General features: G+C 39.0%; 1 protein-coding gene across 4 annotated transcripts in view; it reads left to right on the top strand.

Moving 5' to 3' along the window:
• The window catches only part of ATP8A1 (ATPase phospholipid transporting 8A1), a 125,469-nt gene that overhangs the window by 4,631 nt on the left and 106,291 nt on the right, over positions 1-14,547 (top strand). For 3 of the 4 annotated variants that reach the window (XM_064449359.1, XM_064449360.1, XM_064449358.1), the window contains exons 2-4: positions 6,792-6,906; positions 8,747-8,846; positions 11,348-11,446. In XM_064449359.1, coding sequence (XP_064305429.1) covers positions 6,792-6,906; positions 8,747-8,846; positions 11,348-11,446 — 314 coding nt within the window. Of the gene's footprint in view, positions 1-6,791; positions 6,907-8,746; positions 8,847-11,347; positions 11,447-14,547 lie in introns of those variants that run through there. The other variant, XM_064449361.1, reaches the window with a different exon arrangement.

The raw sequence follows: 14,547 nt of genomic DNA, 5'->3' as shown, positions 1-14,547 counted from the left end.
ACTAATTTAGAAACTTTATTATCAAAACTGGTTTAGGAAGAGTCCCTGCAAATATTGTGTGTTGGAACAGAGTTGCTTCTTCCAAATTTATTCTTGGAAGCAATATATGGTCTTCATTGGGTTCTCAGGTTGGAGAAAGCTCAAGTTGGTTGTTTGGCCCTTTTTTTTTGTTTGTTTGTTTCATTGGTTATTTATTTATTTAGGCTTTGTTGTTGTTGAAGGTGTTATTTTTGCTGCCAAACCTGAAAATGTATTCTATGCAAAACACATATTTTGCTATGGTTTTTTTTTCCAGGTACAGCTTGTACCTTGCACAGTAACTACCCAGTCTCCCTATTTTCAGGATTCACAGCAGTTCTGTTTCTAGTTTCTTCTTGCCTTTTCCCACTCTTGCATATAATTTACTTCCATCCTTTAGTTTTGAACGGATTGAAGGAAAACCTGAACCAAAACCTTGGTTATTTATTGAGTGACTTTGAATGAAATTTGTGGTGTTTTATGCTTATCCATCAATAATTTCTGGATTCTGTGTTGCGCTAGCAAATAACTTTGAGAGTGCTGAACAAAATTATGTACAGTCATTCTAGTTTATACAAGAGCTTTGTAAATAAACTTTTTGATTAGGGTAATAATTGCATTCCTTTGATACTAAAGCACATTTTTTATTGTTTTTGGCCCTGTAGTGACATAAAATAATAAAATATCAGAAAGTATGGTTCTGAATATTAAGAGGAAATTAGTTTTGAAACTTGCCATTTCTGCATAATAAATTGTCAGAGTAGTATGATGTGTTGGCATTTCCTACTACTCTTTTTAAAGTGCTGACTTAAAACTTTTCTCAAGTCAGATGCTTTTCTGTCAGTGGGAGCATGTAAGAATGTATGTCATAGAATCTGTTTGATAATTCAGCTGTGGTTAAATATTAGCTCAACTCTGGTTAAATATCAGCAGTTTTGCAAGCCACAGCAGAGGAAGCGAAGTCTTGGAATATAGTCGCTCTTCTTTCTGAATGGCAGGTCTTGCTAGTACAGTATTACAGTTCCTGTCTGAAATGCCGTAACTGCTGTTTTACTCTTGCTAAATATAAGACTTCAAAATTATTACCAAGAGGTACTTCAGAATTTGCTGTGACCTTTGGCCTTTAGGCCAAAAAGAGTGATGCTACTTTTAATTTTAAGCACTGGAACAACGCTTTTCTGATAGAATAGTGCAATGGACAAACAAGAAGCAAGTTGGGTGAATACGAGTTTAATAGCTGTAACACAGCAATAACTGCACTTTATTTTTTAAGAGATTAGAACGATTGCTTCATCTGAAGGTCTTAGTTTTATTCTTCACACTGATTTTTCATAATCAGAATTGTGTAATGGCAGGTGCTTTGCTGTTCTCTGTGTATATTTGTTGGTTTTTATTCTTCCTGTCTGGATTCTGTACTTCAGGTTTTTATATCTTCTTCTCTGTCAACTTTCTGAATGTTTGGGTCAATGCTTTTCTGTTCTCTTGGAACCTTCTAATGGATTACAGAAGGGCAACCAACTCCTTAATTCTTGCTGTGTGTTATATGCATCCTTTTCAAGTACACCTTTATCAGAAGTGTAGCTGCTTTCACCAAGAGATGGTCTGGTGAAATTTCCCTTCCATCTTAAGTATGGGTATGCTTTATTTTTTTCTTGCAGTTGTAGACAATATTTTTATGACAGGTTGGTCTCTGCTTATTTGATTAATAGGCTGAGTTCTTATAATTTGGTTTGATGCCAGTGGCTTCTTAATTCTGGAGGAAGAAATATAGCACTTAGTAGCTTTTTTGCAAAGTGGTGAGCTTTTACGTAGACCTGCAGCACTGAAATGTGAGGTTAGTCAGCAGTAAGCCTTAGCTTACAGCTTAGGTTTTTAAAATTTCATAGAAAGGTAGCTCTTAAAGATTGGGGGGGTGATGTAATGCAGTTAGGGTCCAGTTTGTGATTGTAGTTTGATAGATGTCCTACTTCATATTTGGAAAGTGAATACTTGAAATGATACAAGTCTTGGACGTGGTTTCCTGTAAGGTGCCAGATTCCATCTGGGATTGTAATAATGGGACAAATCTGCAGCCTTATTTCTGTCCTCTTGACTGTAGATTGGTAGGCATTTCAAATTAATGTATGAACTACCATAACGTTAACATCCTTCCTTGTTGTAAAGCATATCCCTTTTTAATTTTAGTTCCCGGCATTGCTTTCAGAGGTTTGAGTACCAACCAGTTGTTGTGAAGTTCTTTATTCTCCTTGTGTAAATAAAACACAGTGAAGACTTCCTTGCAGGTTATATTTGAAAAAACTGACTGTAATTAAATAAAGCTTTTGATGATTGAATCTGTTTATGCTAAATGAGCGTGGGTGAGACATGGAAGAAATTGGTAACGTTTTATGATCGTTTTCTAAAGATGCAGAATACAAACAAACCCTGGGAATGTGATAGATAATTTTTAGTTGCAATTCTAGTGAATGTTTTGTGTATGTATATACAAAGAGGAAAGAAAAATTGTATCTGTTGATACTGAGCTTTCTCAGTATTGGTCTAGTCTGTGCGCTCTAGTGAATATATTCTGAAGTTTAGGCAAGGAGATGATGGCGTGTGTAACTTCAAAAGCTTTCAGTGTAGTATAATGCACCTAGGGCAGGAAAGCTGGTTGTACTGAAGCTGCAGAGTATAGAGGGATATGTGTGAGGCTCAGAACTTAACTTCTAAGATTGCTTTTTAAGTGAAGATTGAAAAAGGTGAATTGAAGGTAGTAGGAAGTGGCGCGGTGAATGTTTATGAAGCTTCTCAGCACCTTTTTGCTGTCATTTTGATTAAAGAAGAACAAATGCTTTAATACTGATATATGAAAATAAATGTCTATAGTTTGGCAGTCATCTTAACAAACAGGTAATATATAGTGTTAAAGCAAGTGTTAGCAGGCATTAAACTCTACCATTGTCAGTATTCAAGGCTTGTACTGGCAGGAGTAGGGAAGTGATTGTGCCCCTGTACTCAGCACTGGTGAGGCCACATCTTGAATATTGTGTTCAGCTTTGGGCCCCTCAGTACAAGGGGGACATCAAGTTGCTAGAGTGTGTCCAGAGAAGGGCAACGAAGCTGGTGAAGGGTCTGGCGAACAAGTCTTATGAGGAGCGGCTGAGAGAACTGGGGTTGTTCAGTCTGCAGAAGAGGAGTCTGGGGGGGAGACGTTATCACTCTCTACAACTACATGAAAGGAAGTTGTAGTGAGGTGGGTGTTGGTCTTTTCTCCCAAGTCACTAGCGATAGAATGAGAGGAAACAGCTTCAAGCTGCATCAGGGGAGGTTTAGATTGGATACTAGGGAAAATTTCTTTACTGAAAGAGTGGTCAGGTATTGGAACAGGCTGCCCAGGGAGGTGGTAGAGTCGGATCCCGGGAGGTGTTTAAAAGACGTGTAGACATGGCACTTCAGGGCATGGTTTAGGAATCATGGTAGCGTTGGGTTGATGGTTGGACTTGATGATCCTAGAGGTCTTTTCCCAACCTTAATGATTCCATGATTCTATAAGTTTTTAAATGAATGCTTTAAAATTAAAGTAGTACATTCTACAGATGTGCCAACTCTTTCCTTATTTCCTCAGGTTGGTACTTTTGACACAGTAGTCTCCAACTTTTCCACCCAGGTGCTCTTGCAGGAGCTGTATTTCATGTTTGCTCCTTCATCAAGCGACTAGAAAGTAAATGTCCAATGCCCAGAATGAAGGTACACTTGCCACGTGATGGATTTGGGCTCAGTCAGGTATAAAAATGTGATTGGATCTGCACCTGTGGCTTGACTGAAAATAGTAGTCTTAAAGATGTACTATATCCAGTTGCGTTATAGGGATATACTCTGTAGAGTTGTGTGCTGGAGGTTGTGCATAGCCAGTTGTATGATGATTGTCACTCCAAGGAGATGTAATAACAAGAGTAGGAAATAGCACGCTTAGTCTGCGACATGTGCCTGTGTGGTTCCTTGAGCTGAGGAGTATCGTGTGGAGGCTTGTTCATGGGGGCCCAGCCTGTTAGGCTGGCTGCCCTTCCTCTGAAGTGCCTTCCTGAGATACATAGTGAAGCTTGAACAGAAGTGTGGATGTCTGACTTTCACTGGGGGAGTTGGAAGGAAAGAAATAGAGAAATTGCAGTGGATGAAGGTAGTAGTGGGAATTTCCTGTGTAGTGATGGAATCTGTGAATTCTGCATGGCCAATGGCATGAAATTATAAGTTTCTGCTGAGTCTTTGCACAGTATGTGGAGACTTGACCTTGCCAAGGTAGTGTCTGAAATACATGTTCTGGATATAATAGGTAAGAGGCTAGGGAGTGGGCCAAGGGACTGGAGGGTGACTTAGATTTTGTGTAACTTGTTTGTAAGGATTTATAGAACATGCTAGAAATAAGCTGCTTTTCATGTACAACCTTAATTATCTGCGAAATGCATGTGCATTCTGATGTATTCAATTGCATTCTAACATAGTTTTTATTCTATGTATCTTTCTGATTTGGCATACAGAATGAAAAGTGCTTATTTAACAAGCAGCTATTCACACCAGATTATTGGTATAGTTTTAAAACTTTTCGGTGATTGGTGTATGCCATACCTGTGTTTACTTTACAAGCTCCAGCCTGAATAGATTGCTCAGGCCTGTTTGTCATCAATGTAATGGCTGAGTGGTTGACAAAATATTAACGAAAAGTCTTGAGAGAGGAGAATACACTTGTATCCCCTTATACAGATGACAGTGTGATGCAGGTTGGTACAAGGTTCCTCATAGTTTACAGAAGAATATACACAAAACTCAGCTTTCACTGACTAGTGGAGGCAGGTGCTGTGAGTGTCACTAAGTCTAGTAATACCATTTCAGATTAAGCACATGTAAAATGAAGAATATACTGATGTTGCTTTTCTGGGAATAATCTGGCTAGTGTCATGAAGAAAATTCGTAGCACGTGAATGAGTGGTATCCCATTAACCAACAAATGCTTAGTGGCCTTGGCTTCCAAGAATCACGGCCTTCCAGCTCAAGATTGGTCCATGACAATGAGCAAGAAATCAAGCGAAGGTGGCACCAGGACTGCATGAATTAGCAAGGAGCCCCTGACAAAGCTCAAGTGTAAAAAAGGAACGTACAGAGTGAAAGCAGGGACAGGTAGCTGTAGAGGAGTATAAATGGACAGTGTTAGCTAGCAAAGCCAAAGCCCACCTGGGGTTTAATCTGGTGAAGGGCTTGTAGAAGCCCTTCTTGTTCTCCTTCAGATGTAACAGCAGGAAGATGATGACTATGGGAAATGTGAGCCTGCCTGCTGAATGGGGCAGGGAACCTAGAGACAAAGGACACAGGAGAGGATGCAGTACATAGTGCCTTCTCCACTTTGGTCTCTACTGATAAGATCAGCCTTCAGGACCCACGGATTCCTGATACCAGCTGGAAAGTCTGAAGCAAGAAAGACTTAGCTTGGTGGAGGAGGACCATGTTGGGGGGACACTTAAAATGGGAATACATGAGTCCATGGGATCTGACCAGATGCATTCATGAGTGCAGTGGGAGCTGGCAAGTCTTACTGATAGGCCACTCTCGGTTACCTTTGCAAGGTCATGATGGTCTGGGGGGGAGGGGGTGTTCCTGAGGACTGGAAGAATATAATTGATCTCACTGTAGGGTAGCTTACATTAGTTTCCTACATTTGCTTGGTTCTAACTGTGACAATTAATATTCTATGAGTATTTCTCAGAACAGGTGATTTGTGGAAATAAATAGAATTAGTCATTTTGATTAAGATAGCTATACTAGACACTTTTAAAATTTATTTTCATTGTTTGGTCATCCTCTTGGTGAGCTGTTTTTCTACCATTGAGATTATTGGTTAAATTTTCACAAAGTTTTAATAAGAAATTTACCTGTTTATGTGTTCTTTTGCAGACTTTAAATTGTTACACTACTACAGGTATGTGTGTGTAACACTAGTTTAAAAGAAACACAAAGTGGGAAGTGTGTTATGTGTATACTGGGCAGATGTGGTGCAGGAAAATAGGTAAAGTAGTATGGAATGAATTGTATAAAGGTTATGGTAAATGTCCCTTTAAATAGTTTATTCTCTGTTAAATTTGGCAGGGACCAACGTTATGTTCTACATGCAAAACTGTTGAATGATCTGTATACAATATAGAGATCTGAATTTTTAATGTTTATTTATCAGGTAACTATTTTTAATTACATGTTGCCTAGAATTACTGCTGTTACTGGTATATTCATTAACTTCTTGCCTTTTTCTTATGTTAGTGTTAATGTAGTTCTCTTGGTGTCTTCCTTTTTAAACATTTATCTACCTCACTATTGGAAGTAATTTCTGCAGTTTTGCAGATTTTTAACTCCAGATGACTCAGCTGGGAGAGATGAGATTGACCTTCTGGGGGTTCTCGGTTTTTGGTTTTTTTTTCTTGGTGTGTCCTCCCTTTTTTTTTGTTTGTATGCTCACTTCTGTGTTAAAATGCATCAACAGATAATAGTTCATTTGATACCGCCATGAAGCAGCACAAGATATTTAAGTGTACTCATTAATTCAGTAGATTTTACAGTCATTCATTATCATAGCTTTACAAAACATCTTGACTGTATACTTTTTTGTGTTTTTTTAAATGATCATTGCTGTGAGAAATGCATTGAGTTCACATTCACAATAGATGTGGTTTTTTTGTCATTAAGTGCCTTGAATCTTGTGTATATGTGTATATAAATCTATTTATATGGAGAACCATGCTGTGCTTTTACAGGCTATGAGAAGACAGAAGATGTTTCAGAGAAAACTTCTCTAGCTGATCAAGAGGAACTGAGAACTATATTCATCAATCAGCCCCAGCTGACCAAATTCTGCAATAACCATGTCAGGTATTAACTAGTGTTTTTTAACCACATATTTCATTTCAGAACATTGCATTTTGCATAGCAAAAATGAAGAAAAGATTCTGTTTGTTATACTTCTGCCATTTCCTCTGACCACTAGTTATAGCCTCAGACTCTGGAGAGGGAGGTGAGGTGAAATGAGGAGAGCAGCAGAGCCGTTTCAGTTACAAACCTGACCTTCCAAATTTTTAAGAACGGAATGAGGAAGGAATGGATGCTTTACAGCTGCACCATCAGCATGTCCCTATTGTATGGATTTTTTCTTCAGCTTTCAGTTCACTTGAGGTTCAGTTCATCTTTGAATGTATTTCTGGTAGCTGGATGCCAATGCAGATGTACTTCACTTGATCATGGCATTGTTTGTGCTTTGGAAACTCTTGTCTTTTTCAGTCAGCCAGCTACAAAGATGCTGTGGTTGCGTATGAAACTGGTTTTGAATTTCAAGGTCAGGTTTTTGGACTCTGCTGATAGTTTATGCTCTGGGTTTTTGTTTGTTTTTATTGGATGTTAAGTAATACACGGAATACTCATAAGTAATTTATGTTTAGATCTGATAACATCCTCAGTTCTGTTGTTAAAATTCAAACTAAATGAATAGCAAAGATATCCCCGTTGCAAGTAGGTGTGTTTTCTGAGGGCACATTTGATAATATGCAGAAATTTTATAGATGTTGAGAATAATGTGATGAGGTTTTTTCCATGGACTTGAGAAACTTCATAATGCTTTTTGATTGTGTATGCAACTTGTCTTTTCTGTCTTTTGCTTTGTTTCTTCACAGTGTTGAGCGCTTTTTGCAGGGTACATTTATTCCCCCTTGAAACTGACTTTTACGCAAAGTCGAAGCAAATATTACTAACTTAAAAAGAGGTTAAAATATTCTTACAGGTCTTTTGCTTGTAAGTTTTTGGAATGGTAATTTTCACTATTACTGTTCTAAGACCTTAGATGGTAGCAGTCTGTTCTTAAATGTAAGGCTGACAAAGAGCTGGGAGCTCAAACATTTTGTCGTGATGGCTTAGCAGAGATGATTACGCTGGGATAAGATCTGTTCTGTTCTTCCAGCCTAGCAAAACCACACTTAATATCCAATATTTATCATTTTAAAATAAAGTGAACTTTCCAATCAGCAAAGGGTATAGGGTTTTATTTTTTAATAGATTTTTATTATTTTAATTCTGTCTAAAATGCACCATTTCAATTTAGTTGATCCCATTGTTAGGTTTTTTGCACTGAATCGTGTAAACTCGTACACAGCATGGAAGCCCCACAGGTCTCAGTCCTTGCACCCTCCTTGTTATGCTTGCTATAGCTTTTTCCCCAAGAATTCTGTCTGAACTGGAGCTGTTGCGCAGAGTTACCTGCCCAGCGTACGCTGTGGCTTGTGGGGCAGGGTACTCCCCTGGGCCCCAGAGCTCTGGGCCTGGGGCCTGCCCTGCCTGTTCCCTCAATGGTGGTGTGACCACCTGGCTGCTGCCTTTCTTTTTTGCCTCTCCTCGTTGCCTGTAACTGAGTGACAGCAGGGCTTGACTGCTTCCCACAGAGCAGGCAGACGTGACAAGGGAACTTCTTGCCTCAACATGAAACCTTGTGACAGTTTCTGTGGGCAGCGGGCACTTCCCTGGGTTAGCCAGTTCGTGGACACCTGGAGGACTCTGTAGAAGTCTTTCAGTTTCTCTTTTAGACAAAACGAATCTGTTTGCTAGGACAGAAATCACAAAAGGTTCTGTTTTATTTGAAAGCTTGCGTAACTGAGAGGGAAGGAACACATCTGAAGAATTTTTTTGTACTGTAACAATAGTGAATGTTTTTGTCTTTTTCTCTTAGCACTGCAAAGTACAACATAATCACATTCCTGCCAAGGTTCCTTTATTCCCAGTTCAGAAGAGCCGCTAATGCATTTTTTCTTTTTATTGCATTACTTCAGGTAAGATCCACAGTAAGATGCTAATGTTTGAAACTTGTTGAAAGAACATTTATACCATAGACAGTGTTTTGCAGAGATCCTGAAGTTGGTGTACTGTTCTTTCTGAGCTAGTTAGCCTCTCAGAATAGCTGTATCGTGTAGACGCACCTTTAATAAATGTTTGGGTTTGTGGGTTGGTTTTTTTTTTACTCTTTGGAGATAACACAATACACACAAAGAGTTTTCTGTAAAACAGGTCCAGTATAGTTGAAATACTGTCAGGTGAAAAAGACTGTTGTGACAGGAAAATCCCATTTAGAAAATATCTGGTGTGCACAGAAAAATGTTACCTGTAATTGGCATTTCTTGTAATGGAGGGTTCTGCCTAAAAACCTAAACCTAAACTTTACGAACTTTAATCCTGTAGTCTGTTCTGAGGAGCAGGAATTGCAGCTGAAGGGAAGTGATTATTTATTCTTAAAGTGAAGCTGACAAGGGTTGAACCAGCAGTGGAGTTCAGTATTACCACAGCTATTTCCCATATCCCAGCTGGTTAACTGTGCTGGTCAGGAAGAAAGCACACATTCTATACCACCACTGCAGCTTCATTCAGTATGTTTGTAAAGGGCTATCCCTGACCAAGCTTACTGAGAAGTACATAATGTTTTGCAGATATATCAGAATATTTTAATTTGTTGGTAGTTCAAGTTGCTAAAGCAGATCATGGGTTTTTTTTCTATAGCATTCTACAAATAAAATAGCTGATGATGAATGAAAATTGAACTGTGGGCAGATGCAGTGATAATTACCATTGGCTGGTTCTGTATTCCAATCATATTTGATAAAAACACGTTTTCTGCATAATTTCTAGTGCATTTTTTAGAATGTGTTGATTTGTCTGTTGTGGAGATCATTGTGTCAGGAATTGACATACCAAACAAAAATTCTGCACATATGTATACTTTTTCCTCCCTCACTTCAGGTGTTTCATCAAGTGAAAGTTAATCGCTCTGTACTTACTCAGGTTTTTTTTCTTGTGCTGTAAGTGCTTGGAGCAGTTTCTTAGGATACATCTGCACAGGCAGCTTACGCTGTTTTCTGGGGGGTTGAAAAAATCTGAAGGTTAGGATTTCGTTGAGTTGTCTGCCTGCAAACCTGCGGCTTCTAAATAAACATCCTTTTGACCCTATCTGGTATCTCAGGCTAATCCAGTGGTCCAGCAGAGTTTCTGGTGGTGCCACTGCGCATGTCAAGCTGTTGACACAGAATATGAGGTTTCAGAAGCTGCTTGAGGCTTGGCATGACTGGGTGAGAGGCTGCAGGTAGGTGTGTGGAGTGTTAAGGAAGTGGAGTGTTAGGACGTACAAGCCCACCATCTCCTGTCAGGCTATTGGTAAGACTGCACTGGCAGGAGTAACAAATATGGGGTGGTGGAACCAGAATACAGGCTGGTGGCCCTTTTGCTTTCATATTTTGCCTGGAAAATAATGTGTAATTGGAATGGGGGAGTTTGGGCATACATATAGGGAGGAGTGAAAGGGTAAGAATAGCTGGAGAAGTGATAGATCCCTTTCCCTTGTAGCCAACACATAGGCACTTGCCCAACACTAACTTTCTGCCTGGTTTCCATTTAATTGCTTGAAAAATGTGGTCTAGAGTAACCTGGAAAATAGATCCGTATTGGTCTTGCTCCAAGAAACATAGCATATGTACATGTAACATCCTGTTTTCTTTCGGAAGCACAGTGTGGTGGTAGTAAAAAGAAATGTATATAATTCATAAATAATGTTGGCTGTTTTTCAAAATGTTTTATGATAAATTGAGGGTGTCCTCGAGCTACATTGAGGCACCACTTATTAGTGTACTCTGTTCTTGCAAAGATCTCGTTATAGGCATATGGGCTACGTTGCCTATTACAAGTGTGTTAATGCAGCAATCCTCTCACCTGTCAATGTTGCCATTAAGAACTCTAGTCAATATAAAGGTAATTATGGATAACCATCCACGTATATCACATATGTACCTGCATCTTCTCAGCATTTACCTTACGTACACATTCGCATGCCTTATCTCTGCCCATACCTGCTTAGCAAAAATGTGTTTCTTACAATAGTCTGGCAGAAAGCAGTTATTTGAAATTTGTCAATTAATAACCAGTATGATACAAAATATTTCTTAGAGATTAAAACTGTAAGGAAGTAAAAATACCTTGGACTTGTGTCCATTCTAACAAAAATCTAAAGTGAAAAAATTAGTTGTATTCTATAAATATGTATTTTAATTTAATTTGAAACACAGAAAAGGAAGGTGAATATTATGCAGATGCTATTTAAAATGCAAATGTTGTTTTATTGTATCAGCTGCTTTTCAATTGAAGACAGTAACCATCTCGGAAATAATCAGCACCATGTCTAAAAAGTGAATCCAGTTGCTTTGCCTGTATTTGCACAGAAAGTACTGCTTCTTGTGTTAAAAATGTTTTCAACCAGCAATGCAAACATATTTTTTTCTTTTTTTAATAGCAAATACCAGATGTGTCACCAACAGGCCGTTACACAACATTGGTCCCACTCTTGTTTATTTTAGCTGTAGCTGCAGTGAAGGAGATAATAGAGGATATTGTAAGTATTTAATAGCAATATTTTGTAAATAGCTTTCAAATTTTTCATAAATGATATTACAAAAATTTTGTTGAATAATTCTGTGTTGAACCATTCTTGTCTTTTGGATGCTTTTGAAAACTTATAGAGCTACTTCAGAAGATGAAATCTTTAGAATATGATGTTATGATTTAAAAATGTGTTTACTATATATACAAGTGACAATCAAGTGGCAAAACAGTGACTGCTGTGTTTATTATATAGATTGTTTCTAGTCAAACAGTTTTCAATAATGAAGTAAAAGCATATTTTTAAAGTGTGAACTGGGACCAAAGACTCCACACAACCCAGTCAAGTCCAGAATATTGCTGATTTTCTCAAAAAAGGGCTCTGCTAAAAGGAGATTGGAAGGTAATGAATTCATCTCAGGTGGAATCTATTTTAAAACCAAATAATCGTTACATATTTATTTGGTTAGAAATTTTTTTCTTCCTGCATGGGCAAGAGCAGAGTGCTTTACAAACCCTCTAATTGTACTTGTGAGCGGGCTTTAAGTTCAGTCTGTGAATGAGATGCTAGACTAACATTTTATAGAAAAATTGTGATAACTTCTGGCTTTAGTCACAATGAAGAATGTAGGAATAAAAAGTCTAACTGGGACCCTTTTTGGTTTTGCGTTTTTATTTGAGGTGCCTTTAAAAGAATAGATAAGCCCTCAGGAACTCAGTTGAGGATCTAGGAGGCTGCACAGTCTCAAGCATCTTCACTTGTCCTTTGTACCTGAAACTGGATGGATTTTTGTTTCATGACTAAATAATTCCTAGACCTTTCTAAAAAGTGTCTTTTGACTTGCTGCTGGAATTATAATGTGACACTTTTAGTGTGTTTAGAACAGTAATCTTATTTGGTTTAATACATTTTAGATGAATGAGTACAGGTCACTAGAGTGCTACCTTTAAAGTTTTAAAAATGGATTTTTCCCCAGTTGTCAAATCCAGGTCCAAATCCAGATCCATGCATCTGATGAATCTCTTTATTTCTGAAGTCACGTGCATATAATCCTTGGTTTCATTGTTGTGACTTTGCACGGTTTGTAGACAGCAAGGGGAATGTGCCTTTTTCAGTTTTTCCTGTTGCTTGAGCCCAGTGCAATTTACTGTTAGTCTTTCCTCTCTTGGTGCTAAGTGGGATCTGCTGATGCCTGATAGCCAGGCAGACATGGAATGTTTGTCCTTGTTAACCAGGTGGCCCCACCTATTCCAAGCTTTCCTTGGCTCTCTCCAGTTAGTGTTTGTGGTAGTGGTTGTTTTGGTTACTTCTTGCATTGAATGAGAACTTTAAGAGAGCTGGGATATTGTCATGGCTTGGAAGTGTCCATTCTGACGGCTTCTGCTTTGTGGGTAGGGAAAGGAATTTCAAGCTCTGCTTACTTCATACAAAAGATTTTGGGGTTTTCCGAGTACCTTCCTGCCTGCTCTTCACTGGAAGTGTATGGTAGAACTTCTTTCTTAATTTGCATAACATAGTTGAGTCTTTTAGTTGATGTCTTGACTGCCTCTTGATTTACCAAGTCACTGTAGATGCTAAGAATTTCTTCATCCCTTCTTGTTCTGTTTTAGTTCTGCAGATATGTTATGTGGAGGTGTCATGATCCACTGTTGGGTTGAACAGTTTGTCAGAGGTTAAACCCCCTTGTTTTCCAACCGACCTCAGATAATTCTGGGAGGTTGGGGGCGGCTGGGCTTAACTTCTGATTAACTCCAATGTGTTATCGTGACTGGGCTCCTTTTACGTTCTTGGAAACAGAATTAAGACTCAAAATGGAGTCAAGTGCCAAGTCACTTTATTTGGCCAGAAATAGGTACAGGAGAGAAAAGCAAAGAAAGAGGAAAAAAAGATGAAAAAAGGAACGAGAGGGAGGGAGAGAGTGGGACTGTTGTGATACCTATCACCACGGATCTGCGACAGTCTGTCCAGTCCAGGCGTGGGGGGAGTCCGGGCATCCGATGCATCTTTGAAGCTGGTGGAGGGGAGGATGTTCCAGAACATCTCTGCTGGTTTTGCCTTTTATAAGGTTGCTCTCTTGCATAGTCAGTAACTGTCCTGCATACCCCTGCCTCCCATTCAGCGGTGGGACACATGCCCAGTACTGTTACTAGAGGGTTCTTGAAAGTTCTAGAGGGTCTGAGCCCCCCCCATATGTTGCCCATCAGCCTTGGGCCCAGGTGTATGCACAGAGGACACGTACTCCGAGATAACATTCCTGCCGGGTCGACCTTAGTGATGAAACTGTTCTGTTCAGCTGCCGTAGTGATCAGGCTTTAGTAGTGAAACTTGCCTGCCCACAATGTTGAGACAAGTTTCTAGTCCCTGACAGGAGGACAAGAAGTTAGATACATCATAATATGGCAGCATTCCTGATTTTTTTTTTTTAGTTTTTTGTGTTGTGGGCTGTTCTCTTGATTTTTGGAACAGGTTGCAGGTAGTATAGTCTTTCCTTGCATGCAAATAGTAGATTTCCTGGGAGCATCAGACTTACTGTGTTTGAGTGGAACTACAACGTATGTGCAGAAACATGATCAAGAGGAAGGGAGTGGTGAGCTGTAAAGAAGCCCTGAAATGGAGGGTGGCTGGTCATGTGCTGCCCTTCCTGCTGATACAGTCAACTCGGTCTTCTCTTCAGTTACCTCTGTGAATAGATGGTAGGCAAGATATATATTGTTCCCCTGGGTTGCATGAAGCTCCTGGGCCACAGCGTTGGGGGGTCCTGCAAGAGACAATGATGTTTCCGTTAAATGTTTTTGTTCTATCTTGCATTTCTAGTATTTGCTACCCAATAGTCAGCTTCTCCTTAAATGTCTTTGTTGCTTTCTCTTTACATAAACATAATCCTTTTTAAAAAAATACATAAAATCAATTCATGTTCTTTTAGGTATTTTTATCTGTTCTGCTGTTAATGCTTACAGACTTATACCATCTGTCAGTGTCTAGACAAATATAAAACTGAGGCTGCTTCTACTGTACAAAGTGTCCTTTTTAAAATTTTCCCATCCACTCGCTTTGCTTCTATGTCATTTGTTTCTACCATTTGCTCTTTGCACCTTGAAGCGTACAGTTTGGCA

The sequence above is a fragment of the Phalacrocorax carbo genome, chromosome 4 (assembly GCF_963921805.1).
Source record: "Phalacrocorax carbo chromosome 4, bPhaCar2.1, whole genome shotgun sequence".
Lineage (NCBI taxonomy): Eukaryota > Metazoa > Chordata > Aves > Suliformes > Phalacrocoracidae > Phalacrocorax > Phalacrocorax carbo.
Note: the sequence above shows the minus strand (reverse complement) of the source record. Positions and strands in the feature narration are given on the sequence as shown.